This window comes from Cinclus cinclus, chromosome 16 (assembly GCF_963662255.1).
Source record: "Cinclus cinclus chromosome 16, bCinCin1.1, whole genome shotgun sequence".
NCBI lineage: Eukaryota > Metazoa > Chordata > Aves > Passeriformes > Cinclidae > Cinclus > Cinclus cinclus.
In genome coordinates this window covers 11,404,384-11,431,053 of record NC_085061.1, presented here as the reverse complement: position 1 = coordinate 11,431,053, position 26,670 = coordinate 11,404,384, and the positions used below count along the sequence as shown (strand labels likewise).

The following is a 26,670-nucleotide window of genomic DNA, read 5'->3' as shown; positions in this document are numbered from 1 at the left end:
ATGATGTCCTACCTGCAGCCCCCTGGCCGGCCCCTGGAGCGCTTCGATGGGCTCTCCCTCATTTACTGGTGAGCGGGGCAGGACGCTGCCACACCGGGAACGGGATCGGGAACGGGATAGGGCACGGCATCGGGCACGGGATCGGCCATCCCTCGGAGCCTTGGCTAAGTTCTCCAGGGATGGCGTCAGGATATGCTCGGTGACCCCGTTCGGGTCATTTTGGTGGCCCCTCTGCGGGGAGCAGGGTCAGATGCGGGTCCCACCGCACCTGCAGGGGCAGCGCACAGGTGAGGCCGGTATCAGCCAGGGCTGGGAAAGGGGTTTTATTTTCCAGGCAGCAACTGGGGAAGCACCGGCAACCTCTGAGTGCGGTTGCGGGTGCTCCTTCTGCAGCTCTGGGCTCTCCCTTTTGGCAAAAGCTCCCCAAAAGGACCTTGTTCCCCCCCTTGCCGGTGCCCGGGGAGAGGAGTGGGTGCGGAGCAGGGCCCCGGGTGGCCGCGGCGAGGGCGGCGGAGGGGACGGGAGGTGACAGGAGGTGACAGAAGGTGATGTCTATGTAGGGCAGAGAGAGCCGGCGGGAGCGCGGCTGTGCCCGGGGCCAGGGTTCAGAGCGTGCGGCTTTAGCCGATTAGCTGGGGGTCAGTGGGCCGGAGCCGGAGCCGGCCTGGGCCCCGGCGGGGTCTCCGACCACCCCGAGGTTTGGCGGAGGCTTTCCTGGGCTCACCCGACCTGGGCTTCTCCCCAGCCGAGACAAGAGGCGAGGGCACGCTGAAGGCAGCAGGGACCGTGATCCTGCCGTGCTGGGCCATGATCCATCTCCGGCTGAAGTAGGTCATTGGGGCGAGGGCTGGGGGGGCTGCCCCGGGGGCACCGGCAGGATGGCGAGGGCAGCACCCCGGGGTGACTGCGACCGACACGGTGGCTGGAGCCGCTGCGTTGACGGTGCCCTGCTGCTTTCGGGCGCAGAAAAGGTAGAACCAGCTGCCGGTGGGAGGGAGGTGACGCAGGACAGGCGTGACTGTGGCTGTGCTTGGGGAGCGCTGCCGGGTGGGTGCTGATGCCGTGGGGCAGTGGGATGTGGATGGCAGCAGCCCCCTCACTTCATTGGGGACCCCTGGGTATTCCTGGCTCCACGTGGCTGCCGAGTCCTGGCGCCCTGCCCCTGCGAGGCAAAAATTCTCAAACCCCATTTTGTACCGCACAAATCTGCTGATATGCTGGAATTTCGGGTCGAATTTGCAGCTCCCTCAGCTTTGTCCACTGGGCCGTGTTTGGTTTGGAAGGAGAGGGCTGGTCAGGGGTCCGTCCCCCACATGTGGCAGTGCCAGATGTGCTGGCTGGTGTCCGGCTGTCTGCCGGCTCTCGGAAAGCGGCGGAGGATGGCGAGCAGATGGCGGGGAGATAACACCTCCCCGGCACTCCGATAAGGATGACCCCGCTCTGCCGCTGATTAAAAGATTAATTTTGGAGTTTGAAATAGGAATTTGATAAATAAACGCGAGCCGTCAGCAGAACCTCCCCCGGCAGCATCAGGGCCGGGGGCGGTGACTGCCGCGGCTCATCCCTCATCCTTTATCCCCGGCTCCTCCCGATGGTGATGCCGGTGTGACCCCGCGGAGCTCTCCTGGACAGTGGCTGCTGGAAGTTCTAAGCAAGTTTTGCAGTGGTGGCTTCCGTGCAGGAGCTTTGCCAGAGCCAGTAGGAAATACAAGAGCCCTGAAGGCACCATTGGAGCCGGTCAGCTCTTGTGGTCAGACCATGCTCTGTGTGCTCCAGGTGGGTTTGGATCCACTGCCGGCTCCTCACCAGGCGTGGCCGGGTGTAAGTCTGGCCTGACACTTCCACCAATCCTCTTGGAATTATTCTTGCTGCCTGTTTATGGCTTTTGCCAGGGTCTGGATTGGAGCACGGGGGTGTTTGCAGCTCACGGATGGGTCAAAGCTCTTCCCAAGAGCTGCGCTTTCAGTTCAGCAACATGTTCTGAAATATTTCCTGAAAATGTGTGGATTTCCCATCTTTCCATACCCAACCATTTCCCTCACCCCTCTCTTTCCATCTCTATTTTTATGGAGTCACTTGGCTGAATTTCCTGCTGTGTTTCTCAGGTTTTCCCATTGATGGGGGGTGGGCAGAGGGTGGCCAGGCCAGCAGAGCAGGTCCTGCAGCCCCCATCAGCCCCTGTTAATAAGTTTATAACCAGTCCAATCCCACAGCCCAGGGGATTTAGACAGGCAGGGAGATTCATAATCCTGTTAACCCTTCACAGCAGTTGACACCCAAGCTGGGGCCATGGGACCAGTCCCCAAGCGGAGCAGCAGATCCACGTGATGGGAAGGTGAGGAGGAGGAAGGAGAGAGGCTTCCTTGTGGGAGAGAGTTACCACACCTTGAAGCTGCTGTGGTGAAAATGAAGGTGCCTGATTGAGCTTTTCCTTGTGGTTGTGTTAATCCCCATCTCAGGGGGTACATCCAAGGGTCGGACTGGAGCAGATATGGGGGGAGGTTTGGCTCAACTGGACTCTGGCATAAATGCCTTTCTTAAAAATTTATGGCAGACTAAGCCTGGCCTTCCTTCTACCTTAAACAGTCTCTCCTAATTACTGGAAGACAGGCTAATTGAAAAGGTTCCTTTTGCTTCTTCCCCAACCAAAACGTTTTGGAACAGCATTGGAAAGAGCTGTGTGTTGATATCCATTGGAAAAGACCTGTAACTCCTTGTTGTGGTTTAACCTCTCCAAGAGCAGCTCTGCCAGGCAGGTGCCCATGGCCTGACCATCTTCTTCCTGGGCAAGAAGAACCTCCAGAAAATGCTCCACCACTCTTGACTTGATGCATAATTGTCAGCTTCCTTCTGCAAGCCCCTCTCTCCCTGGGGGTGAAGGTGATGGTCAGCAATGATCTGACTTTCAGACAGCAAAGGTTCATTGGGATGAGCCTCTAATGCTGAAGAAATCCACTGGCTGAGAAGGATATTGGAAATAGGGATGAAGTTTAGAGGAGGGTGATAAAAAGGGTTGAAGAACAGAAAAGCCTGCCCAGCAGTGAGAGGTAGCATGTGGCATCTCTACCTGTCCTGCTGCTGCAGATGTCCTGGGAGAAGGGGCCTTCCTCCCAGAGGAGTGAGAATGTGCATCAGCCTCAGGTGGAGACACCCTCCTCCAGAAGAAGGAGGGAACAAGTAATGGAAAACTGCCCAGCCATCATATACTCCTCACCTCTCCATCTTCAGGCTTGGCTCAGGTGGGAGTGAGGGGTGATGCAGCAGCAGCAGGAGGCAGGAGGGTAAAACCCTCCCCAGGAGCTGCCCTGTGACCTCTGCAGCTGGAGGGGTCAGAAGAAGGGATTGAAGGAGTACTGGGGTCCACAGGGTCCTTGGGAAGAGGAAAGTGGGGTGTGGGGACAGGGATGTGGGATAGTTGGAAGCCTTGCCTATGGGGATGAGGAGCAGCATCACCCCTCCAGGGCTGGCTGGACCTGTAGGTGGGTGCCCAGGGAGGTGCTGAGCCCAGGGCTGAGATTGCCCATCCCTGAGTGCTCCCTGTAGGACCTGACTGCTTCCTTCACCAGTAATTTTGGCACTGTGGTTCCTTTGGGTGCAAGTTACACCTGGAGTGGTTCCAACTGGACACAAGAGGAAAACTTTTCATAATGGGAAAAATCAGCCTTTGGAATCACTTCCCCAGGGAAGTGATGCCTCCCCCAGTGTTGGATACTTTCAAGGTTCAACTGGGCAGGGTGTTGGGTTGACTTGTCTAGACCATACGTTAGACAAGAAAGGTTGCACCAAGTGCTTCTTGAGGTCCCTTCCAACCTGGTATTCCATGACTATTTGTTCCTTCTGTTCAGACTTGTCTGTGAGCATCTCTGATCTCCTGAGCTCATCTCAAGTGACTCCATGGGTGTTATTATGAAAGCACCGTGGGCTGCACTGGGACTGTGGGCAGCTCCTTCCCAGCTCTAGAGCATCTGATTGATTTTATGATTTATCCCCAATGCTTTGTAGCTGATCCTGCAAGCAGCACGGTTGCATTTTTCCATTTTCTAATCAGATGTAAAAGCCTCTGCAGCCTATGCTAATGCTGTAGTATCATGAAATGAATTCACTCAATAATGATCCAGTGTTCCTGCTGCTGCCTGAGCAGCCCATGGCTCCTAGAGTCAGTGGGAAGATGGCAGAGACTGTGACCCAGTGCCCTGCTGGGGTGAGCCCTCCCACCACCAACCTTCTTAATGCTGCTTTCCGGAGCCCAAAGGCCTTAGACAGATCTCACTTCCACTGCAGGATGTCTTCCCATGGCTAATTCCCACCCACACAAACCTCCTTGTACCCTGTTCCTCCATTCAGCCGGACACAGAGGCTCCCTGCAGGCTCAGGGGTGCTGCTGTCAGCATTTCCCTTCCCTTCCCTTCCCTTCCCTTCCCTTCCCTTCCCTTCCCTTCCCTTCCCTTCCCTTCCCTTCCCTTCCCTTCCCTTCCCTTCCCTTCCCTTCCCTTCCCTTCCCTTCCCTTCCCTTCCCTTCCCTTCCCTTCCCTTCCCTTCCCTTCCCTTCCCTTCCCTTCCCTTCCCTTCCCTTCCCTTCCCTTCCCTTCCCTTCCCTTCCCTTCCCTTCCCTTCCCTTCCCTTCCCTTCCCTTCCCTTCCCTTCCCTTCCCTTCCCTTCCCTTCCCTTCCCTTCCCTTCCCTTCCCCACTGCTTGGCCAAGCTCAGCTCCCTCCCTTCCTCCATTTTGGGATGATGTGGTGGTCCTAGCTGGATCTCTGGGATCACCCAGAGTTGCTGCTGTGGGATCTGGTCAGGCTGGCCATCCCCATTGGGACTGGCCATGCCTGGGCTCAGCTGCTCCCCTCTCCTGGTTCCTGGGTTTAGCCTTGATGTTTGGGCTGGAAAAACCAAGGAGATGATAGTTCCATTTCTTGTATGGTCTTAACATAGCCTGGAGATGATCCCATGTCTTGGTTCAAGACCACAATTTTTGGTAACAGCGAGATATGGAATACAAGAACATTTTGGGCTGCCCAGGATGCCCCACCTGAGCAGCCAAGCTGTGAAGAGCTGTTTGGCTGGGGGGAGAACTCACTGACTCCCAGTTTCAAATGGAAGTGTGTTTCATCAGAGATGAGCCTTGAGTGATGTCTTCCCATGGGATTTTTGCATTTGCTGCTGGCCATGTTGACCGTGTTGTGATGCCAACACTCCCAGTGACTTTAAACCCATCTCTCCCCTCATGGTCCAGCTGTTCCCAGCTCTGTTTGCTTCTTGTCTCGGTAGGAAGGGCAAGGGCAGACCTCAGTTGTTTTTAATCACAGCTTCACTATTGCTTGTACTTGTTTCAGCCATTCTCTTCCCCTCTTTTCTTTCTGAAATCCAGACCCATCCCCACCACCTTCTCCACTGCTTCCTCGTGGCAGTAGTTTCTGTGCCTCTCCCCAGCACTCCCAGTTTCACTCTCCCACACTTTCCTCTTCATGCTCTCTTAGAAAAATATACTGGAAATGCACCTTACTTGTGCTGACCCAGCATTTTTAACTCTATGCTCCTGCTGCAAGACTTATTTGGATTCTATTTACAGTTTCACTCATCCCTGCTTACAAATGGTAGTGTTAAGTAAAGCTGACTTATACAGTTTCACTCAACTTCTATTAAAAATATTTTTTCAAGCAAGAAAAAATTTCCATTGGGAAAAAAATAATTTTTCAATGAGTTTTAAACTCATTTGTCCACTTTTTCATTGACTGCTAGAAAAATGAGTGAAATGTGTTTATTTGCTGTCCAGCCAACGGGGTTATTTTGTTTTAATTCATACTCCTTCTATTCTCTCATTTATTTAAAAAGCTAAAGTCTCACTAGCAGTTCCCTGGGAAAAGAATCCTGGATTATCTCAAAGTTGCTCAAGTGGGTCCCAGCTCCTGAAGGATCTTGAGCACCCAGCACAGCCCTTTGCCCATGGGATGTTTTCCTTCCACACTGGTTATACAGATTAGGCCTGGTACCCTTGGGCAGATCATAGGGGGCTCATAAATCCTTCCTGAATGTGATCCCAAGTTTTAAACCACTGAAAATCCTCTGAATTGTTTCTGTTGAAACTTCCTCTGATAAGAAATGTGTTAATGAATGGGAGCAGCAGCAGTGTCTGATGCTTCTGCCAGGACTGATGTGTGTTTTGGAGGATGGAATTGAGGATCTGAGTGTTTGGAGAGAAAGTTGGAAGCTGAGCACTGCTCCTCGTCCCTGAGGGCCTCTTGGATTTGGTTTTAATTTATTTTACCAGCTCGTGGACAAGCGTGTGGTTTATTGCAACATCCCACCCAGTGGGAAGGACCAGGAATCCCAGCCTTGGGCAGGTGAAGGACTTCATGGGTGGTGTTGAACCCCAAACACATCTGTTTAACCCTGAGTGTAGAAATTGTTCCCTGAGATGCAGAAATCAGGGTGGGTAATTACTGAAGTGCCAGGCAGGAATTTTTTTCCATTTTCCTGCAAGTTTTGGGTTGGCCTGACTCTAGTGAGCTTTCCTGCAGCCCCTCTGAAACTGGTCAAAGAGGTGACCTTATCACAGAGTCAGAGAAGGGACCTTAAAGATAATCTCATTCCACTCCCTGCCATGGGGATGGACCCCTTCCAACCTGGCCTTGGAGATTTCCAGGGATGGAGCAGCCACAGCTTCTCTGGGCACCCTGTGCCAGTGCTTAAACTTTGTCCCATTGCCTCTGATGCTTGTGCAGTCCCTTCCCTTCAGCATCCCTGATTTATTCCAGCCAGGACTCTGGCCCATGGATCAAGGCAGAAATTGTGTGGCAGTGCATTAGCAGAATCCCAAAGCATCTGGGAAGGTTGTACGTGGTATTTTTGGTGGCAGGATGAAAAGGTCTCTTCCTCTGACCAGGACAGTTATCGATGCATCAGTGGACTTGGAGAGTGACCCTGAGTGTGAGGGGCGCCCAAAAAGGTCATGCCAAGCTGGGCATGGTGCCAGGACTCTCGTGCCCCTTGGGGAGCTGGGCTCTGGTGTGGAACAGCTCCCGTTGTACAACAGGCACAGAAGGAGAGTTCCACACCACAGCGTTGAATTTCTGTGTGTGTTCTGCCACAAAACCTCCTGGCCAGCCTTGAACACGTCACCGAGAGCCAGAGCTGGTGGTCATCAGGTGTTGGAACCTCCTGCCTTAGTGTTTGGCTCTCCACACCCTGGTAATTTTCTGTGGGATGGCAGGAGAAAGAGCATCTCCCTGCTGTTGGCTTGCTGAGGGGATGAACAGGTTTGTGAGGCTCTTGAAGCTGCAGCATCCAACAGATTTGGAGATCGGCCCAGGTACCACCCCTCATACTTAGTCTGGTTCAGCCAAAGCCTTGAACCAGGTGTGGGCACATCTTGCTATGCTGGGGTGTGCACAATGTATCTATCACCAGATACATCTACGTTTGTCTAGTTGGCATTACTTATCCAAATTTTAGTTTTTTAGCTAAATAATTTAATTTTTAGGAAAGTTTTGGCCACCTGAAGGTCAAATCTACTCAGATTTTATATGTCATCTGAATACCCTCATATGAAAGCAACTAAAACAAAATGCAGGAGGACTTTTCCAATTTGTCATTGTTTTGAACCGCCTTGTGCTTGCCCAGCAAAGCTTCACATGAGGCCATTGGGGAAGCTCCAGCTGATAAAATCAGTTGTTCACACGTGGGAACAGCAATATCCAGCAGCTTGGACTCAAGGAATGGTTTGGCAAGGAGTGGCAGTGCCAGGCAGGCACGTCCACAGTGCTGCAGTCGGTGCTGTGCTAACGAGGTCAAGGGCCACTAATGGGGCCTGGCCAGGGGCCTGTGGAGATGCTGTGGGAACAGCACGAGGAGGACACCGGTGCTGGAGTCAGGGCCAAGAGCTTCCCTGTGACCTCAGATGTCCCCCAGAGCTGGTTGGGATGCGGGACCCGTGTCCTTCTGCTGGTCCAGGGGAGGATGTTTCCCTTCTCAGGAAAGGTCACCAGATCTTTTCCCCCAGGATCATAGCACTGCTCCTGCCGAGCCCCGGAGTGGGTGGTTCTGGTCCATTCCCATTCATTGGCAAACCTCAGATAATCTTTTTTCCTCCCTCCATCCCACAAGCCAGGAGTCCTGCTGCTTTGCCAGCTGTATGATGGCACCAAAATAGGGATGGCAGAGGCTGCTCAAGGGCAAATCAGGCTTTTGACCTCCCAGCAGAAAGGGGGACAGCTGAACTTGTTCTGCATTAAGAAGGAAATACTATGGGCTGAAAAAGATGCTAAAAGAACAAAAAAATCAACGTCAGCCTTAAACTCCCTAAGTGCCACAGTCTGTTACTGTTTCCAAAGCTTTGCTGTAGATTTTAATCCTTTCGGGATGGTGAGTGCACGCGTCCCACACCAGCGCTGCCCTTCATCCCTGGAGGGGCCATTCCCAACACAGCATTCCAAGTAATTCCCGTGCTGTGCCGAGGATGGGGCCGGCCGTGCTCGGGGCTTTGGGAAGGCGCTCGGATGGGCCGCGCTGGCTCCGGCTTGCGTAAGCTTTAATCTAAACTTGGAGATGTTCGGATCTGATCTGTGTTAATGTTGGGTGGAATTAACATGCATACGGGGAGACCACGTGATGCCCTCCGACCTCCCCCCTCCCCCTTTTTATTTTTTTTTTTTCCATTTTTTTTCTTTCCCCATCACTTTAACGGATCCCTGCCAAATCAGAGTGGCTGGTGCCTGGCAGGGCCGGGCTGGCACCGCCGCTAAGATGCCCGTGGTCTCTGTCCTTTACAAGGGAGCCATCATCATCAGCAGGTAACCAACCTCCCCCAGCTGGGGTGGGAACGGGGGTCCCGTGTCTTCCACTTCCAGCCGAAGTTTTTCCTTGCGGCTTCTCCAGGAGGGTTGAGAGGCAGGGATTGCCGGGAGAGCCCAGGACAGAGGCACTGGTTGGGTTTTTTGCGTTGGTGGCTTCAGCAGAGCTCGGGCTGTGGGGCGGAGTGCAGGTGATGATAAGGGCTGATGGTATCAAGGGAGCATCTGCTCCTCTGAAACTGCATCCCTGCGGTGCCTTCCAGCCCGCCCTGAGTGCCTGGGGCTCGCCCGGGGAGTTTCCTTGGTGGTTTACTCAGAATACCCTCAAAATCCTGGGTGGTGGATTGAAGCAGCCTGGGCCCAGGGCTGCTCTGCCTTCCTGGGATGCCTTCGAGCTCCATTTTTCAATAGCCAGATCTGGCCAGTTGTTTGTTCAGTCTTTGGTACAGTGCAAGGCTAGCAAGGAGGGGTATTTTTTAACTGGGAGAAAACACTTCCAGTCCAAATCTTAGAGGTGGAAGTTACTGGCTTTGCTGGAGAGCTCAGTATTTTGGGTTTTATTTTGGATTCCTGGAAAGTCCCTGCAGGGTATTCTTATCCTGCATCCCACTGGATTTGGAGTAGCCTCTTGTTTCCCATTGTGTTGTTCCTCCTCATCCATGTTCAGATCTGGGATCTGATATCAATTGGGAAACACTTTTTCTCTTGTGAATGAAATGCTGGGGATTGTTTTGGTACCCCTGGTTTCCCACCTGGCACATCTGGGTTGGGGTTTCTCAGATCAGAGTTCATCCATCCTGAGGAGAAGTGCTGGTGGTCCCAGGTTTGGAGTCTGGCATCTGTGGTTGGGACAGGGTGTTTTTGGGGTCATTCATTTGGGACCTTGCCTAAGGGTGTTTAAGGGAGACTGTGGGATGTTTTGGAGAGTTACTTGGCTCTGGGGAGTCTCAGGTGTGTGATGTTCCTTCACCTGCTCTGGCTTCTGATGAGAAGCTCCTACCAGACCAGGCAGGACTTGGAGCAGCTCTTGCATTCCCTTTTCCAGACCCTCTGCCTGCATTAAAAACCTTGAGAGTGGGTTGTTCCCTGTCTTCATTACAGGCTGCCTGTGTTTGTGAAACTGCTTTACTCCCAGAACACGGCTCCGAGCTCTGGTCTCATTTCCCAGGAGCTGCACAGCTGTCCAGCCCCGATAATCTGGGGTAATGAATCACAGACAGGTCCATCAGATTTGCTGGGTGGGGAGGATGATGTTCAGCCCTGCACATATTCTCTCATTTATCTGTGTAAACCTCGGGGGGGCTGCCTGGGGACTGAGTTTTGCCCCTGTGGGTGCAGTGGTGGGGCTGTCCCTCAGCCTGGGTGTCTATAGTGCCTGCTGGGCAGCATCCAGGGTGGAAGGGACAATGTGCCTCTGTGTGTGCTGGCTGGGCACCTGTGCCTCTGTCCTTTTTGGCCCATGACAAAAAGCTGCTCATCTTGTCTCCTCCAGGACACTCATGGGACCATATGGGATGGATCGAACCGTGCACTGCTTCGAATTCTACGAGTGTGCAAACGGGCTGGGTGAGTACCAGGGGCACCAGGGTGGGCTGGGACACCTCAAACGTCCCCCCAGTCCCCAGAGCTGTGTCAGGATGTGCCTCCTTGTGTGAAGCCTGGTGTCTCACTGGTTCTCTTGTGTCTTGCATACACCTGTGTCGAGTGTCTTTTGCACTTTTGCGTGACATTAAAAGAATGTCAAAATCCCAACTAATTCCATGGTAATGGTGAGCAGCCGGTGCTGGGAGCTGTGCAGGAGGTGCAGCCCCTCCCCTGAGCAGGATGAGGGGGAGGAGCCTTTCAGAATTTTCTGGATTAAATCAATTAAAATGCTAAATAAAGAAATAAATAGAATCCCCAGCACTTCCCTGCCCCTCTGGCATCCCAATGGGTGATGGAAGGTGCTTCCTGCAGAGCTCCTGGGGACTGGGATGCATGAGCTGGGTTTGGAAAATTTGGCCCACAGGGAAGGGAATGAGCACTGAGTGAGTCAGGTGTCCTTCCACAGCGCTCTGAACTTCAAAGCATGGAAGAGAAGGGAAAAGAGAAGCTCTCATCCATCAGAACGTGAGAAAGTCCCAGGTTCACGACACTCAGCCCAGAGAGATCCAGCACAGCATTTCTTCTGAGCTCTGTGTATCCAGTGGTGCTCTGCCATGGACTTTATAAAAATCTGTGATCCTGCATCAGGATTTCACAGTCTCTCCCTAATCCTTAATTGTGAGTGCAGCCCACCCTCCCACAGAGCAGCTGGGACCCCTTGGTCAGACCCCTGAATGCCCATCTGAGACAACTCCTGAGGAGTCACCAAGAAACAAGTTCAGGTTTTCTGAGACCTGAGGTTAATTATGGATTAATTATTGTCAGTTTCCAGCTCTGGGGTAACAGGACTTTCTGCCATGGGGGGACAGCTTTGCTGACTCTTCCCCCAGCCATGAGGTTGACAGGAGCTCAGAGAGATGTCTTTACTTGGTGAATATGATATTTTTTTATCTACCAGAGGTAGATTTGGTTGAGTTGATGGGATTTCAGGTGCTGGGTTAGATTAGGTCATTAAAGGAGGAGACCCAGAAAAGCCTGATGGGGCCATCACTGACCTCTGGAAGAAGTGACAGATGTGGCAGCCCTTTCTGAGCCATTCACTGCATTCTAGTTTCTCTCCTTTCCCCCAGTCTGGCCAGAGGTCTAGCAGAACCTCTATAGCAAAGTGTGATGTATTGGAGGAAGCTAAAATAATGTGGGTTTCCTAAGCCAGCAACAGCTGCCTTCGTCCTCTCCTGTGAGGCTTGAAGCACTCAGGATGAGCAATCATCCTCCAGAAATCACGGAATGTTTGGGTTGGAAGGAACCTCAAAGCTCATCTCACTGCACCCCCCTGCCATGTCCAGGGATGCCTTCCACTGTCCCAGACAGCTCCAAGCCCTGTCCAGCCTGGCCTTGGACATTGCCAGGGATCCAGGGGCAGCCACAGCTTCTCTGGGGCACCCTGTGCCAGGGCCTGCCCACCCTCCCAGGGAACAATTTCTTCCCAATATCCCATCCACCCCTGCCCTCTGGCAGCTTAATCATCCCTCTCTGATGAGTGGTCCCTGTGTCTGCCAGAGGTGTAGCTGCTCAGAGTAGGTTTATTTGAGAAAAGAAAGTGTCTTTATTTGAGAAAAGAAAGCTTGTTTCTCAAGCTGAATGCAGATGCTATCCCAGCAGTTTCCCAGGTAGGATGCAGATGTTATCCCAGCAGTTCCCTGGCTGGATGCAGATGTTATCCCAGCAGTTTCCCAGGTAGGATTCAGACGTTATCCCAGCAGTTTCCCAGGTGGGATGCAGACATTATTCCAGCAGTTTCCCAGGTAGGATTCAGATGTTGTCCCAGAAGTTCCCAGGTAGGATGCAGACATTATTCCAGCAGTTCCTTTGGAGCAGCAGCACTGCTCGCTGCCAGGTCAACGTTTGGCCGCGGGTCTGTTGCTCTGTGGCTTTAGGTGGAAACCCACATGTGAACCTCAGCAGAAGTTCAAAGGGGTTACCTGGCAGCTCCTCAAACCTGAACCTCGAATTAAAGAATAGCCATCAAAGGGAAGTGCTGATTAAGGAGCATTTCTCAGAAACACTGAGATCTCATTATCTTGACCTTCATCTGCTTAGGACAGGGCAGCAAGTGATTCACCTCCAATCTGTCCCTTCCTCCAGACAGAAAAAGCTGGCGGGGGCTGCAAGATCAACAGAGGGATTAAGGGAAATGTAATTGAACATTGCCAGCTTAGGCACAGAGCTGGGCCCCTCTCCGTGCCCAGCCTGGCAGCCAGTGGGGTCAGGATGCGCCCAGGATGATCCCAGTTGGACTAAACAACCAGATTAGCCAGGACACCCCCTGACCTGTGGGACACGGATCCAGGAGCAGGTGAGATTATAACCTGAGAACTGTGACTCTGGCATTAGTGGGAGAGGGATTAGAGGCACCAGAGAGGCTTGAGGGTCTTGGAGAAATTTATAGGATCGTTAAGAGCCTAAAGAAAACACAGACTTGGCCAGTCTTACCTCTAAGCCCATCTGGAGTTTTCCTGGCAAACTTTGTTCTGCAAAAGAGAAAAAAACAGGGATGTGGGCATCAGCTCCAGGACCTTTGCCAGAAAGGAAAGATTAAATAGAGGGATCTAAAATAGGCTAGATTATCTGGCCCTAAGTATGACTTAATAAGCATTATACTGGGACTTTGATGCAGTGATAATTAAGGAGCCGTAATTTACCTACACTGGGTCCCAAATAGAAATTTGATTGAAGTAAGTGTTTATAAAATATGTAAAAAATTATCATCCCAGGAATGGTGCCACCGCAGTCCTGGGTGATTCAGGTTTGCTGCTGTCCTCTGGTGAGGTCTGAGCCCTCCCTGTTCCTCCTCCCTGCCCCAGTGGGGACTCTCCAGTGGATTTTGGGGGGCAGGACTGGCACCCAGAGCACCTTCTTGGTGAGGTGATGGGTGTGAGCAGTGGGCAGAGATTGGCAGCATCCAGCTGCTTTCCCAACAAGGGAATTAAAACTCGGGGATTTCCTGAGTTTCCTCCCCCCATCCAAGTTTGAGGCTGTCTGGACAATACTGAGTAATCACCGATTTTAATAACAAGATCGGATTTTCTCATGACATCGTTGGGGATAAAGGAGGATTTGGAGATACTTCAGCTATATTAAGGCATTATTACAATTGATTTTCAGACACAAAAGGGAAATAAGTCATTATTAGTTTGATACCTTTGCACGGTTGCCTGTCCCACGCTGGGCTGCTGGGGGATGCTGCAGCTGAGCCTCTGCAAGGTGCAGATTTTTATATTACTCATCTGATGTGCTTCATCATTCCTAATTCCTTTGTGTTATGGTGTGAAGAAAGACGTAGGATGAGTTCCTGAGTCATCCCCTTGCCTTGGGCTGGATTTCCAGTCTCTTCCTCATGCAGGGGAACCGATGGAGCTTTGCCTCTGCAGGACCCCTCATGCCAAGGTTTCTCAAGCCCATCCCTGGGGTGCCCCTGTTCCCTGGGGTGCCTTGGCAGAGCCCAGCAGAGGGATCCCCTGGCTTCATAGGGAGCAGAGAAATTTCCAGCTTAGCATCTCCCTGGCCATGAGCAGGTTTTACTATGGGCCCACAGCTGCAGCATCTCCTCCCCACCTTAGTGCCCAGGTGCTGGACCTGACCCATGCTTTGGTGAGGCTCATGCTTCTAATAGATACTTTTTTTAGGGCAATATTTCAAATTGAGGGAATTTCTTTTATAATGCAACAGAGAAAATATTAATGCCCCTTCCTGAGGTATTCTGCTGTGAGTTCCCTGTTCCAGCAGTAAAACAGCTCCTCACAAGTGCCTGGTTAATGCATTAAACCCAGGGAATAAACTCCAGCACTCAGACAGGGCTTGGGAAAAGCAGCAATTGGTACATATAGAAAAGAAATGGGAAATTGTAATAATTTAGTTTTAATCAAATTTAATATAAAGGTTACTTGAGAATCAAAGTCTTTCTCTAGAGGCAGATAAAACTGTGAGGGGCCTGAGAGGAGAGTTTGGGTTACAAAAGGAAGGGAAATAGGGATGGAAATAGCACTGTGTCCTGAGTAATCCCCATCCAGGATCCTCTTCCCTCCTGCCTGGTTCAGAAAGGCTTCCCACATTTAGGGAAGCAGCTGTGCCCTGTTTCCTGCAGGGAGGTGTTTCCTGCAGCCCAGGACCCCTCCAGGCTGGGAGCAGCCCCTCAGCAGTGGGGACAGAGCTGGCCTGGCACTGGCCATGGCCTCAGTGCTTGTCCCCAGCCTCTGTCCCCAGCCTGCCCTCCTGTGCAGAGCAGCAAAATGCTTGACTGGCAGGTCTCGGGAGAGATTTGTTAATTAAAGCCAGGCTTTTTAATCCTTCTGTCCACAGTCTGGATCTTCGAAGTAGGACTTAACGAGCCCTGGATAAATAAGTCTCTTGGACCTTTTCCTGCCAACCAGCTTATGCTGGCCACGGGGACAGCCCCGTGGTTGTGGGGTGGCTGTGAGGGGCAGAGCCCTGTGCCAAGGTGCTGCAGGGCACCCGAGCTGTGCTGGTCCATGGGGGTAGCTCAGAGATGAAATGGGGTCACCCCTGTGGTCCTGCCTCAGCTGCTCCCCCCGGGCCAAACTCTGACAAAAGTGGCCCCTCCTGGAGTGTGGCTCTGCCATCGGTGGCTGTGTCAAAGGCTGAAGTGCTGGTGGAGCCTGGCAGAGATGTTCCCAGCACTGTGGTGGCCCTGGGGCTTGTCCAGATGTGCACAGGGAAGGACTTTTCTGTGGGAAACACTTGTCTCCAGGAATGTTTTGATCTGCAGCAGGAGCAGATCTTTTCCCATCACAGATGAACTTGGACCTGCTGGAGCAAGTCCAGGAGACCTCATGGAGATGCTCCAAGGGCTGGAGCCCCTCTGCTCTGGAGCCAGACTGGCCGAGCTGGGTGTGCTCACCTGGAGAAGAGAAGGCTCCAGGGACACCTCAGAGCCCCTGCCAGGGACTAAAGGGGCTCCAGGAGAGCTGGAGAGGGACTGGGGACAAGGGATGGAGGGACAGGACACAGGGAATGGCTTCCCAGTGCCAGAGGGCAGGGATGGATGGGATATTGGGAAGGAATTATTCCCTGGGAGGGTGGGCAGGCCCTGGCACAGGGTGCCCAGAGAAGCTGTGGCTGCCCCTTAATCCCTGGAAGTGCCCAAGGCCAGGTTGGACAGGGCTTGGAGCAGCCTGGGACAGTGGAAGGCATCCCTGGACATGGCAGGGGGGTGCAGTGAGATGAGCTTTGAAGTCCCTTCCCACCCAAACCATTCTATGATTCTGTGAATTCAAGGTTGGGGTGCATCCCTCAGACATGGCCTGTGCAAGCTTTGTCTCTCCTTTGTGAGACACATGGCCTTTGTGTCATGGGCTGTGTTTTTCCTGCAGGCATTAAGGTCATCGGTGGCATCAAGGAGCTCACTGGAGAAGAATATGGAGTTTATGTCAAGAGGATCCTTCCAGGGGGTGTTGCTTATGCAGACGGTGAGTGAAACACAGGGCAGAATGCCCTGAGGTCTGAGAACAGCCCAGATCCAGGGGGTTTATTTCACACATATATTTCATCCCTTATTAGATATTTTGGGTGCCTGCTTGGAGATTTTCCAGTGGTTGGGAGTATTTTTTAGTATGGCAGTTGTTCTAATGGGTGACAGCAGCCTTGCACTGGCTCCTCAGCATCTGTACAATTGTTTTGTGTGTGTAGAGCATGACCCATCTCTGCCACACAAGAACTTTCCTGTCCTTTCCCACCTCCCTGTGACCCCAGAATAACTGGAGATCCTTTTGCAAAGTCAGTTCTGCTCTGGGTCATTGATTTCATTCTGAATACATTCAACTAAGTAGGTATTAGGGGTCTGCAGAGCTCACCTTTTACAACTTCAGCTAAAAAGATTTTTTTCCCCCAGCTGCTACATCATTTTTCCATCCAATAAAGGAAAATAAATCCAGAACAGGTGGAAGTGCCTCTTGTGGTTTCCTACCTGACCTCAAACTGAACTACTTGACCTCAAAGTGAACTAAGCAAAAGCTTTATTGCAGTTTTCAGTATTTACTTTTGCAACTTCCTCGAGCAGAGGAAGTGCCAGGTCTTTGGCACAGGCTATTCCAGGAGATTGCAGAAACTTAATTTATGGACATCTGGAAAAACAGGTTGGGCAAGCATCTTCGGAACGACCAATGCATTTTTCATCCTGTCTCTGGGCACAGGGAGGAATTGCCCAACCTCTCCCAGTCCCTTCAAGCTGTATTTTCCACAGTTTCTATCCATTAGTTTTCTTTTCTAGGGCGCCTGCAGCCAGGAGACCAGATCCTGGAGGTCAATGGAGATTCCCTAATTGGGGTTACAAGCGAGAGGTACCATATCCAAATGGAAATGTTCCATTCCTGTTGCTTTTGTGTGATTTTGTGAAGTGGCTTAGGCTGTGGGTTGTGTGGAGGACACCAGGGCATCACTTTGTGTGGTGTTCCCAAGAACTAGCTCAGAAATTATCAGAAAGATTCAATATAAAAATAGACCAGTGAACCCAAATTTTATCTGAGATACTCAGATATTTCCCTGAAATGCTGGGTTTCAAACAGCTCCTGGCACCTCCACTCCCATCTGCTGCAGCTTCCCAGCATGTCCTGCAGTTCCCAGCACAGGAGATCAGCTGGTGCCTGAGCCTGACAGTGCTGCTCTGTGCAGGCAATTCCTTCTGGAGCTGCAATCCAGCCCCTCAGCTCCCCACCAGGAGAATAATTAACAGCTCCACAGGAACACCAGCGCTCTGGGGCTCTCCTTTCCCATTCAACTCAGTGCTGTCCTACTGCCTGCCTTGCATTCCTGCATTCCTGCTGCCAAAGCTGGGTGGGAAGCAGTACGAGGAGCTGGTCCTGATGCCAAAGCCCCACAGCTTTGGGTTTGGTGATGCCCATGAGAACATCTCCGTGGCTGTGGGAGGCTGTACCTGGCTCACAACAATTGCCCTGGCTGCCAGGGCTACTTGTAGTTTGACCCAGACAATGGCTGTCCCTGGGATGGAAACTTCCCCAGGTTGGGAATTACAGAATCATGGAATAGTGTGGGTTAGAAGGGATGTTAAAGATCACCTTGTTCTAGTGCCCTGCCACGGGCAGTGCAGGAGGATTTGCTCACCACCACAGGCGTCTTCTGGGTTTTGCTATCAGGGACTTCTCACTTCCTGCAGAAGTGGGAAAACCAGGATATGGCTTGGCTGCCCTTGGCCTTGCTGCCAGGGCTGCTCCACAGGCATCCAGCAAAACCTCGGCTGCTGGTAGGGTCTGCCCAGGTCAGGGGTCTCTGCCCAGCTTTGAGATGAGCAGGGTGAGAGCAGTGGAGCACCGCTGGGAGCTGGGGTTGATGTGTCATGGTCCTTGTGTTCCAGGGCCGTGGACATCCTGAGGACAGCGTCGGCCACCAGCCACATGCGCCTTCTGATAGCCCGCGATGATGATGCCAGGTCAGGGGGGACATGGCACACTGGGAACGGGGGTCCTGGCACTCCTGGGCACCACAGCTGGAGAGTCTTGGGCCAAATCAGGCTCAAAGCCCATGGGGAAGGCAGAGGTGGTCAGGAGTCTTTGATAACTGTGCACTGGTGGGAATTCAATGGAACTGTAATGGAAGGGAAGCAAAGCTGGTGGCTCCCAGCTCCAGCCCTGCCTGTGTCAGGTCTGTGGGACATTCCAGCACTGAGCAGATTTCCATAGGTGTTTGCCCAGGAAGGACCAGGGCTGCTCCAATCTTGGCTGTAAGGTGGCACCACTCCCTCAGCTCTGCTGTGTGGTGTTTTAGCACATCCTGCACAGACCTCTGGATGAAGATGTACAGGGACAGCAGGGTCCTTCCTTTCAGATTGGACACATTGACTTAAGGTCTTCCTTCCCTTGAGGTTTCTTCCTTCTCAGGAGGATGAGAAGTTTCTCCTTGAAACCTGTTCCCTTGTTGCTCCCTGGAACACCTTTCTATCTCTGGAGACACTCAGAGGGTTTGGAAGGAGAGAGTTCAGTCTTATCTTGACTGGATTTAAGCTGTGTGGGACAAGGATGGTGTCATGAGAGAGGGCAGAGCTGTGGGGACCAAGGTGTGGATTAGTGGGGTCTTTGCTGACATCCCACAGGAGATCTGGCACAACATGCTGGCACATCCTCTCCCTCGATAGAAACAGGGGTTGGGAAGGCTGAGGTGCTGCAGGAACCAGAGGAAGGAGGGTGGGATTTGGCAGGGTGTGGCTGTGGGCAGACAGGTTCCTGTGCTGGGGCTTTGCTCTGCCTGTGGGTGGCTGAGGGACAGAGTCCCTTGCTCAATGCACCCACATCCCGTTAATGTGGGAGATGATGGATGCATTCATTCCTTATCCATCAGCCACTGTGCAGCGTTCCTGCCCTGGCAGAGGAGTGAGAGTGCTGTAATGACAGGCTTAGACTAATTCTGACACAGCAATACACTGCTGGAAGAATTATTTGCTATTAATGACTGGCTGCTTTTAGCCACCCTCTTCCAGAGGAAATAGCATCTCCTATTATTACAGTAAGTGCAAGTCCTTCAGCAGCTCTGGAAGTGCTGGGTGAAGCAAGCAGGTCACCAGAGATCCTTTGGTCCAAGCAGGCATGCTCAGGATGCAGTTCTGGATCACAGCAGTCCCCTTGGCAGGGCAAAGTGCCCGTGGGAATCTCAGCCTCTCCCAGCAGAAGGGATGGGATCCCACAGCTCAGCTGTGTCCAGCAGTAGCAGGACTTGCTCCAGGAAACACTTCATTTCTCAGCCAGAGCCCCCAGCGCAGGTTTTCTGCCTCCACCCTGGTGTGTTTCAAGCTGTTCCTGTGTCGATGTGGCTCCTAATGTCCCAAACTGCAGCAGATGTTTCCTGAAGCACACGCACCCCTGGCTCCGGCTCCCCCCTGCTGTTGGCAGTCCCGAGTCCCCTGCAGGGACCTGGGGCAGGCAGGCAGGGCAATGAAACTTTAAGCAATTTATTTGGCCTCCCGTTCACTGTTGGTTATCTGTTAAATCTGCAAAATGTTAGCCAGAGGGAGAGGGGGGAAGTAATCAGTTTATTTATTTTTTTTTCAAAAGATTTGCAGAGATTTCACTTACATAATCATCTCACAAACTGTTTAATACATGAATACATATCTCCAGGATTAAGGGCTGTGGGAACATGGGGAAGGATTTTTCTGCTCTCCACTTTTTTTTTTCCGCTTAGTTTTGTCTTTTATTGATGCCCTCTTATCTTTTAAGTCTGTCCTTGAGCATGGGTGAGCAGCCAGCTGGGTGGAAAAGGCATCAGCTCTGGGGGTGATGCCTGTGGAGGTGCCATGCCATGAGGTGGGGGCAGCTTCCCACCTTCCCACTGCCCAGAAAAGCAGCTTATGAGTCCTGAAAGCTGAGGAGGACACGGGGCAGAGAAAATTCAGTTTCTTTTCAGATCTTTCCTCACCCAGAGTACTCGAGGCACACTGGAGGAGAGAAGTCAGGGCTCTGGGTTTGGATCCAGCCCTCCTGCCAATTTTCCCAATGACTCAGCTGAGTAGCATTTTGTTGTGGTTGCCCTCGGGTGAATTTGAGTCATAAACGCTATTATTTGTCCCTGGAGTTAATTATAGACCCAAATTACCTGTGCTTTTCATGGAACTCAGTCTCTGGTGTGTATCAGATGCATGTTTTGGGCCTGTCGCATCAGCTGGGCTGCAGAGAGCAGCAGTAATGCCAGGGCTTAAAGCAGAGAATTCAGATTTGGAGCTGGACTCACCAGGTTTAGGTGATGCTTAAATCTGATTTTTGTCTATGCTCATCTTCAGCTAGTCATAATTATTGTTTATTCATTCTCAGCCTGAAAGTTACAATAGTTCCTTGTTTCTCTACCTTGCACAGATATCAGCCTGGTCTGTCAGGTTTATCGCTGGGAGGAGCCAGTTTGTGCTGCACCTTTGAGACCTGGCATGATAAAATACTAAATTCATTGTGTCTCCACACGAGATGTATCCCCAGCATCCCAGGAGCAGGGGCTGTTGGATAAACAGGGATCACACAAGCAGCAGCCAGGAAAGGGCAGGGCACTGCTTCTCTGCAAGTGCCCTGGCAGTGTGGAACAGAACCACAGACTCACAGCACTGCTGGGGTTGGAAAGATCTTCAGGATCCAGTCCAACCTCTGACTGATGTCCCAGCCCAGAGCACTGTGCCATGTCCACTTGGACACCTCAAGGGGTGAGGACTCCACCACTGCTGTGAGCAGCCTTTTCCAAGGCCTGACCACCCTTTCCATGAGGAAATTCCTCCTGATGTCCAACCTGACCCCCCTCCATGGCACAACTTGAGGCTGTTCCCTCTCATCCAATCCCTGTTCCCTGGGAGCAGATCCCAAATCCCCCCTGGCTGTCCCCTCCTGTCAGGGAGTTGTGCAGAGCCAGAAGGTTCCCCCTGAGCCTCCTTTTCTCCAGGCTGAGCCCCTTTCCCAGCTCCCTCAGCCTCTCCTGGTGCTCCAGCCCCTTCCCCAGCTCTGTTCTCTTCCCTGGACATGCTCCAGCCCCTCCAGGTCTGCCTTGTGAGGGCCCAGAATTGGACACAGGCCTTGAGGTCCAGACCCAAATAAAGGGGCAGAATCAGTTCCCAGGTCATTCTGTCCATGCTGTTTTTCCCAGCAGAAGGGCTGTGGCTGGAACTGCTGCCTGGCCTGGTGTACATGCAGGACAGTCCCTCCTGTCCTGCCAGCCCTGCGTGTGACAGTGACAGCTCAGCCCATGGCATTGTTGTTCTGAACACTTGGTGCTAAAAGGGAGGGCTGGGGCTCACTCCAGCAAGCCTGGGTGTGCCAGGGACAAAAGCTGTGCTTTGGGAAGAACAGCCAGCCTTTCACAGAGCTGAGATTCACCTGTGCCTGGCACTGCTTCCACCCCACCCAGAGAGAGGGAAGGGACCCAGTAGTCTGGGTTGGAAGAGACTTCAAGTCCCATCCCATTCCACCTCCTGCCATGGGCAGGGACGCCTTCAACTATCCCAGGCTGCTCCAAGCCCTGTCCATTTTGACAATTCCAGGGATCCAGGGGCAGCCACAGCTTCACAGCCAGGGCCTGCCCACCCTCCCAGGGAACAATTCCTTCCCAATATCCCATCCATCCCTGCCCTCTGGCAGTGGGAAGCCATTCCCTGTGTCCTGTCCCTCCATCCCTTGTCCCCAGTCCCTCTCCAGGGCTCCTGGAGCCCCTTTAGGCCCTGGCAGGGGCTCTGAGGTGTCCCTGGAGCCTTCGCTTCTCCAGGTGAGCACCCCCAGCCCTGCCAGCCTGGCTCAAGAGCAGAGGGGCTCCAGCCCTTGGAGCATCTCCATGGGCTCCTCTGGACTCTGCACAGCAACCACATCCTTCCTGTGCTGGGCCCCAGGGCTGGGGCAGCTCTGCAGGTGGGGTCTCACCTGAGAGGGCAGAGGGGCAGAGTCCCCCCCTCCCCTGCTGCCCACACTGGGGCTCAGCCCAGTACAGGGGGTGTTCTGGGTGCTCCCAGCCAGAGCATGACCAGCTGTCACCCTCTACCACCCCAAATCCTTCCTCCAGGGCTGCTCTCGATTCCTTCTCTGCCCAGCTTGGATTGATGCTTGGGATTGCCCTGAGCCAGGCACTTGGCCTTGTTGAGCTTTATGAATTTTGCAGTGTTCCCCCTCTCCAGCCTGTCCAGGTCTTTCTTGATGCCCCATCCCTCCCCTCCAGGGTGTTACCTCCCCACACAGCTGGGTGTCAGCTCCAGGTTGGCTGTGGGTGCCCTGATTCCACTGGAGCTGTGGGTGAGAAAATCTGCCTTTGTGACGCTTTTGGAGTGCTCTGGGTTCATGGCTCCCACTCACCTCCAGGTTTGTTTTTTTTTTTTTGAGACAAACCAGTAATTTCTGATGTCACAGGCTTCACTTTCTCTCCCAGCTGTGGTGCAGAGCTGAGGTTTCCAGACGCTGTGTAACCTTTGATGTAGGATTCACCCTTTGTTCTCCCAGGAACAAAAGGGCAGGAGAAAGAGGCATTATGAGATAAAACAACAATTTTCTGCGGGGAGATTGACCCCCTGCTGCTTAATCTGTAGCAAAGTCATCCTGAAGCTGGCTCCTCCTGGCAGACTCCCCCTCCCACCCTGGAGATGGATGAAGGCTGTCCAGGGCCAAGCTCTATTGCAAGCACCCTCCAGACCTCAAACGTTTGCATCCTAATGAAAAAAAAAAACTGGAGAAGGGTTTGTTAAAATGAACTTTCCACCTCATACAACGCCGTGGTTGTTGTTTTTTAATAAAGCTGGGCATTTTAGTCCTGCAGGCACCTGACAGTTCACAATGTTTTAGTGAGGGTCAAATTTTAAATATTAAAGACATCTTCTGAAGCCTCTTGGTGTCTGAAAGGACAAAGCAAGGGCTGCTGGCATTCCTTGTGTGCACTTGTTCATTAATTGGCAATGTTTGGGCATTGTCTGCCCGCATCAAACTCCTCCAAACACAGCACCGAGCACAAAATTAATTCCCAGGAGCCTGGCACCAGAAAGTGTTTTACTTTCTGCTGGGATAAGTGTGTGCTTCAAGTTAGTCATGTGTTTGTGTCCCTGATGGAACTGGGGCTGGCAGGACTGGGTAGCATTTGGTCGCATTGTCACTGGGCTGGACCTCAGCTCACAGCTCATTCAGGCTCCTGAGCAAATAATGATAAGCGTCCTTTGTGGATGAATTTCAGGACACAAAATAAACAACAACAAGGAATGCTGAGCCCATGCATGTCCTCACTTATGACAGAGTTGTGTTGGTGACAGGGTTTGCACAGTCACAGAACTGCTGCACCAGTTGCATTTGTACTGACTAAGAGTATTTCAGCCATTGTTTGGCTTTATAACCTCCTCTGTGCTCTGGTGGATTATTATCTGAGGAAAATGGAACAATAGATGACCACAGAAATACCCAGCCCAAAACAAAACCAGAGAGCTGGTGGCTTGGTAACCACTGGGAATAATATGTGAGATTCCAGCATGTTGGACCTGCCCCTGCACGGGGTCAGGGAGGGGTGAGGCCATGGCTGTGTGAGGTGCCAGTGAAATTGGTGTGAATCAGCTGCAGAAACGCAGAGGCTTTACTGGGAAATTGGAATAATTTTGCTGAGATCCACCCAAGGCTCAGCTCGGGTATGCCCAGATCAGCAAACCAGGGGCTGACTTGTCCGTTTGTTTTCCCAGTGCTTGTGGAATCATTTAGGTTGGAAAAACCCTCTGGGACCCTCGAGTCCAACCCTTAACCTACCACTGCCAAGGCCACCATTAAACCGTGTCCTCAAGTGTCACATCCACATGTTTTTTGAACACTTCCAGTGATTCCACCACCTCCCTGGGCAGCCTGTTCCAGTGCCTGACATCCTTTCAGTGGAGAAATTTTCCTAATATTTTACATAATTTTGGTGCCTCACATTATGAAACTGCCTCCCCCCTGTGCACAGTAAGTGCAGGTCACACAGGGCTGGCCCCACACAGCTGTCCTTTGGTGGGCCACCAGATGCCTGTCAGTGTCTGAGGGGTAGATCCAATAAAGAATTCCAGTGCTTGGACAATGGCTTTGATCATCCTCATGTCCCCTCTGCTGTTTTATCAGCACAATGACTGGGAAATCACAGCATCTTCTGGATATCCTGGTGGCATCTTGGCTGCTCCTGAGAAGTTTGTGCCCAAGAGGTGAAAGCCAAAAGAGCTTTGTGGGACGTGGGGTTTCTGAACAAAGTCATGGTCTTTTTTAAGGTAATGGGTTTGGTTGTAAAGACAGTAGTATGGATACAAATATTGGGATTCACCAAGGTATGTCACTGAGCATTGTGTGACACTTGGGTTTTAAATTAGCATTAAATGGAATGAATAAGGCATAAATTTGATGGCAATATTAGATAAGGCATGGGCTGGTCTTTGAAGTTTGTTAATGAGCTGGTTGTGACTGGGAAGATGTAAATTACTGAGAGCATTTCCAGCAGGAACCTGAGGAGCTGATGATTCATTCATCATTTAATATTGTTGACTCTAATCTAGCCAATAACACCCAACATCTGTCCCGGTGAGGAACGCAGATGACGCAGCGTCTGTGAGTGTGTCACAGCAGTCTCCTCGCTCAGGGAACTTTGCTGTGGCTGGGTTCCTACAGGTTCACCTCTTGAGCTTTTCTGACTTTCAAGCCTGAGAGGGAGCCACTCATAACCCGGCTTTTCCTGGGGCTATGGCATCAGGAAGGCACCTACCCATGGGGATTCCCTCCTGCCTTCAAAGACCACATCTAATGGGGTTACTGTGGCCACTGAAACAACATTTTCACGGTCTCTCCCACTGCCTGGATGCTTATTAACTGGCATGTGTAAGAAATTAGTCATCCTTGAGAATCTCTCTGCCAAAAGGTCGGATCCATCAGGTGGGGTTGGGTTATGAAGGGAGAGAACATCCCCACTGCAGAGGGACAACATGAGAACAAAGAGCCAGCATGGCAGGGCTAGATCAGAAGGCTGCTGAACATGAACATGAACATGAACATGAGCATGATAAAGATGTCATTCCTTCCCACTCCTCATCTGAAAGGATGTGAGGGGCTCACAGCAACCCAAAGAAAGGTTACAGAAATGAGCAGGAGCTGGTAAATGTGGCCAATGGTAGTTCTTAATGGAGTTCGAAAACTCAGGATGTCACACTCAGGAAAAAAAAAGGTCATGAAACAAATCACCAGTGGTGTACGGGGAGTTCCAGCTTACCAGGGGTTCAACACAGTGGTCAAACTCAACCTGGAGCAAAGCTTCTGGTGCTTGGGCATGAAGATCACTTTCGAGGGGATTTTGGGGATGAGATTGCACACAGGTCTTAGTTGAGGTGTCATGCTCCAAGGGTTTGGCTTTTGATGTTCATGGAGAACATCATCATGGATATACTGGGAGAGTGGGCTGATGATTCTGCAAGTGCTCCAAAAGCCATCCCTCTCTTCACTCAGCAAGAGCTACAAGATCTACTTTCTGTCCAGGAAAAAAAGGAGAAAAAAAAGAAAACAACCTGTATTTAACTGTCCTAGAAGGGGTCACAAATAGGCCAAGAATTTTTGGGTTATATTTGCACAATTACATCTCCTTCTGGCAGGGTTTAATTTGTGTGGTGTGTTTGCAAAACTTTTGAGCTTTATAGTTAGGGGTGAAAACATTCCCAGGAAAGTCCATGAGGTGGAGTGCAAGGCAGGATGCAAGGCTGGGATCCAGTGTTCATTTGACCTCTCAGAAATGACAGTTCTCATCACAGAGCCTGTCCATAGAATCATAGGATCATAAAGATTGAAAAAGACCTTTAAGGATACTTCCCTTCCCAGTTCCTCTTGCCCTGAACACACTGCAGGGCAGGGAAGGAGCACTCTGGATCTCCAGCCCACCACAGGAAAGCTGCACTGCCACGAGATTGATTACAGACCTGAAGCCTTGCACAAGCTCTTGAAGCCAGGGTGTTCCCTTGTGCATGAGGAAGCTTTGTCTGCTCCCCACAGCTGGAGAGCACTGGCCCTGCAGCCTTGGTATACCCAGTCCCTGCCATCAGAGGTTCTGTGGCCATATAATCATGTGGGGGGAGTTCTGAGCACAGCTGACTACACCATGGTTTTGTTTGCAGGAGAGAGTTCTCTGAGCTGCTGGAGAAGTTCGGCTCCCAGAGCAACACGGGCTCAGCACGGAGCTCGCCCATCCTGCACGGTGGCAGTGAGTAGCTCAGCAGGGAGCTGGAAGCCCCTCTCTCTGCAGAGAGACTTTCCTTTATCCCAGTGCCATTCTGAAGGAGCTGCGGTTGGATTTGAGTAGGTGTTGGGGTGGAGTTTGGAAGAAAGCTCATTGTTACTGCAGACCCTTGGTGGATGTGCAGTGTGTGGCCAGTGCTGCCACAGGGTGATCAAGTGAGACTGGAATTGTGGTCATGACCATTCCCCTGATCCCCAGGTTCTGCCTAACTGATGTGCTGGGCAGGTGACTCCATCAGGAAGGACAGCTTTGGATCTCAAGGCCTTTCAGCAATAATTCATTCAAAGATCATTATTTTTCATTTGCAAATGGTAAATGTTTAATGAGATGCAATAAGGTTGACCTAAGCAAGATGTCAGCACACAAAGCCGTGCGTGCCTGGGGAAGGAAGCTTTCCCTACGCCTTGGCATCCCACCAGACAGCTGCTGGCCCTTCACTTATGGCAGAGGTGTGTAGGGTTGGCAGAGGGGTGAAACTCCCACGCTGGAATTGTGCCAAGGAGGCTGAATATTTCCTTTCCCTCAGCTCTGTCCTGATGTCTTTAACC

General features: G+C 51.8%; 1 protein-coding gene across 1 annotated transcript in view; it reads left to right on the top strand.

Annotated features, from left to right (window-relative positions):
* The window catches only part of LOC134050525 (syntaxin-binding protein 4-like), a 45,646-nt gene continuing 18,976 nt past the window's right edge, over positions 1–26,670 (top strand). The window contains exons 1-6 of the mRNA XM_062503659.1: positions 1–68; positions 10,281–10,354; positions 15,763–15,858; positions 16,659–16,728; positions 17,760–17,834; positions 26,001–26,086. Of these exons, the coding sequence (XP_062359643.1) occupies positions 1–68; positions 10,281–10,354; positions 15,763–15,858; positions 16,659–16,728; positions 17,760–17,834; positions 26,001–26,086 (469 nt within the window). The remainder of the gene's footprint in view (positions 69–10,280; positions 10,355–15,762; positions 15,859–16,658; positions 16,729–17,759; positions 17,835–26,000; positions 26,087–26,670) is intronic.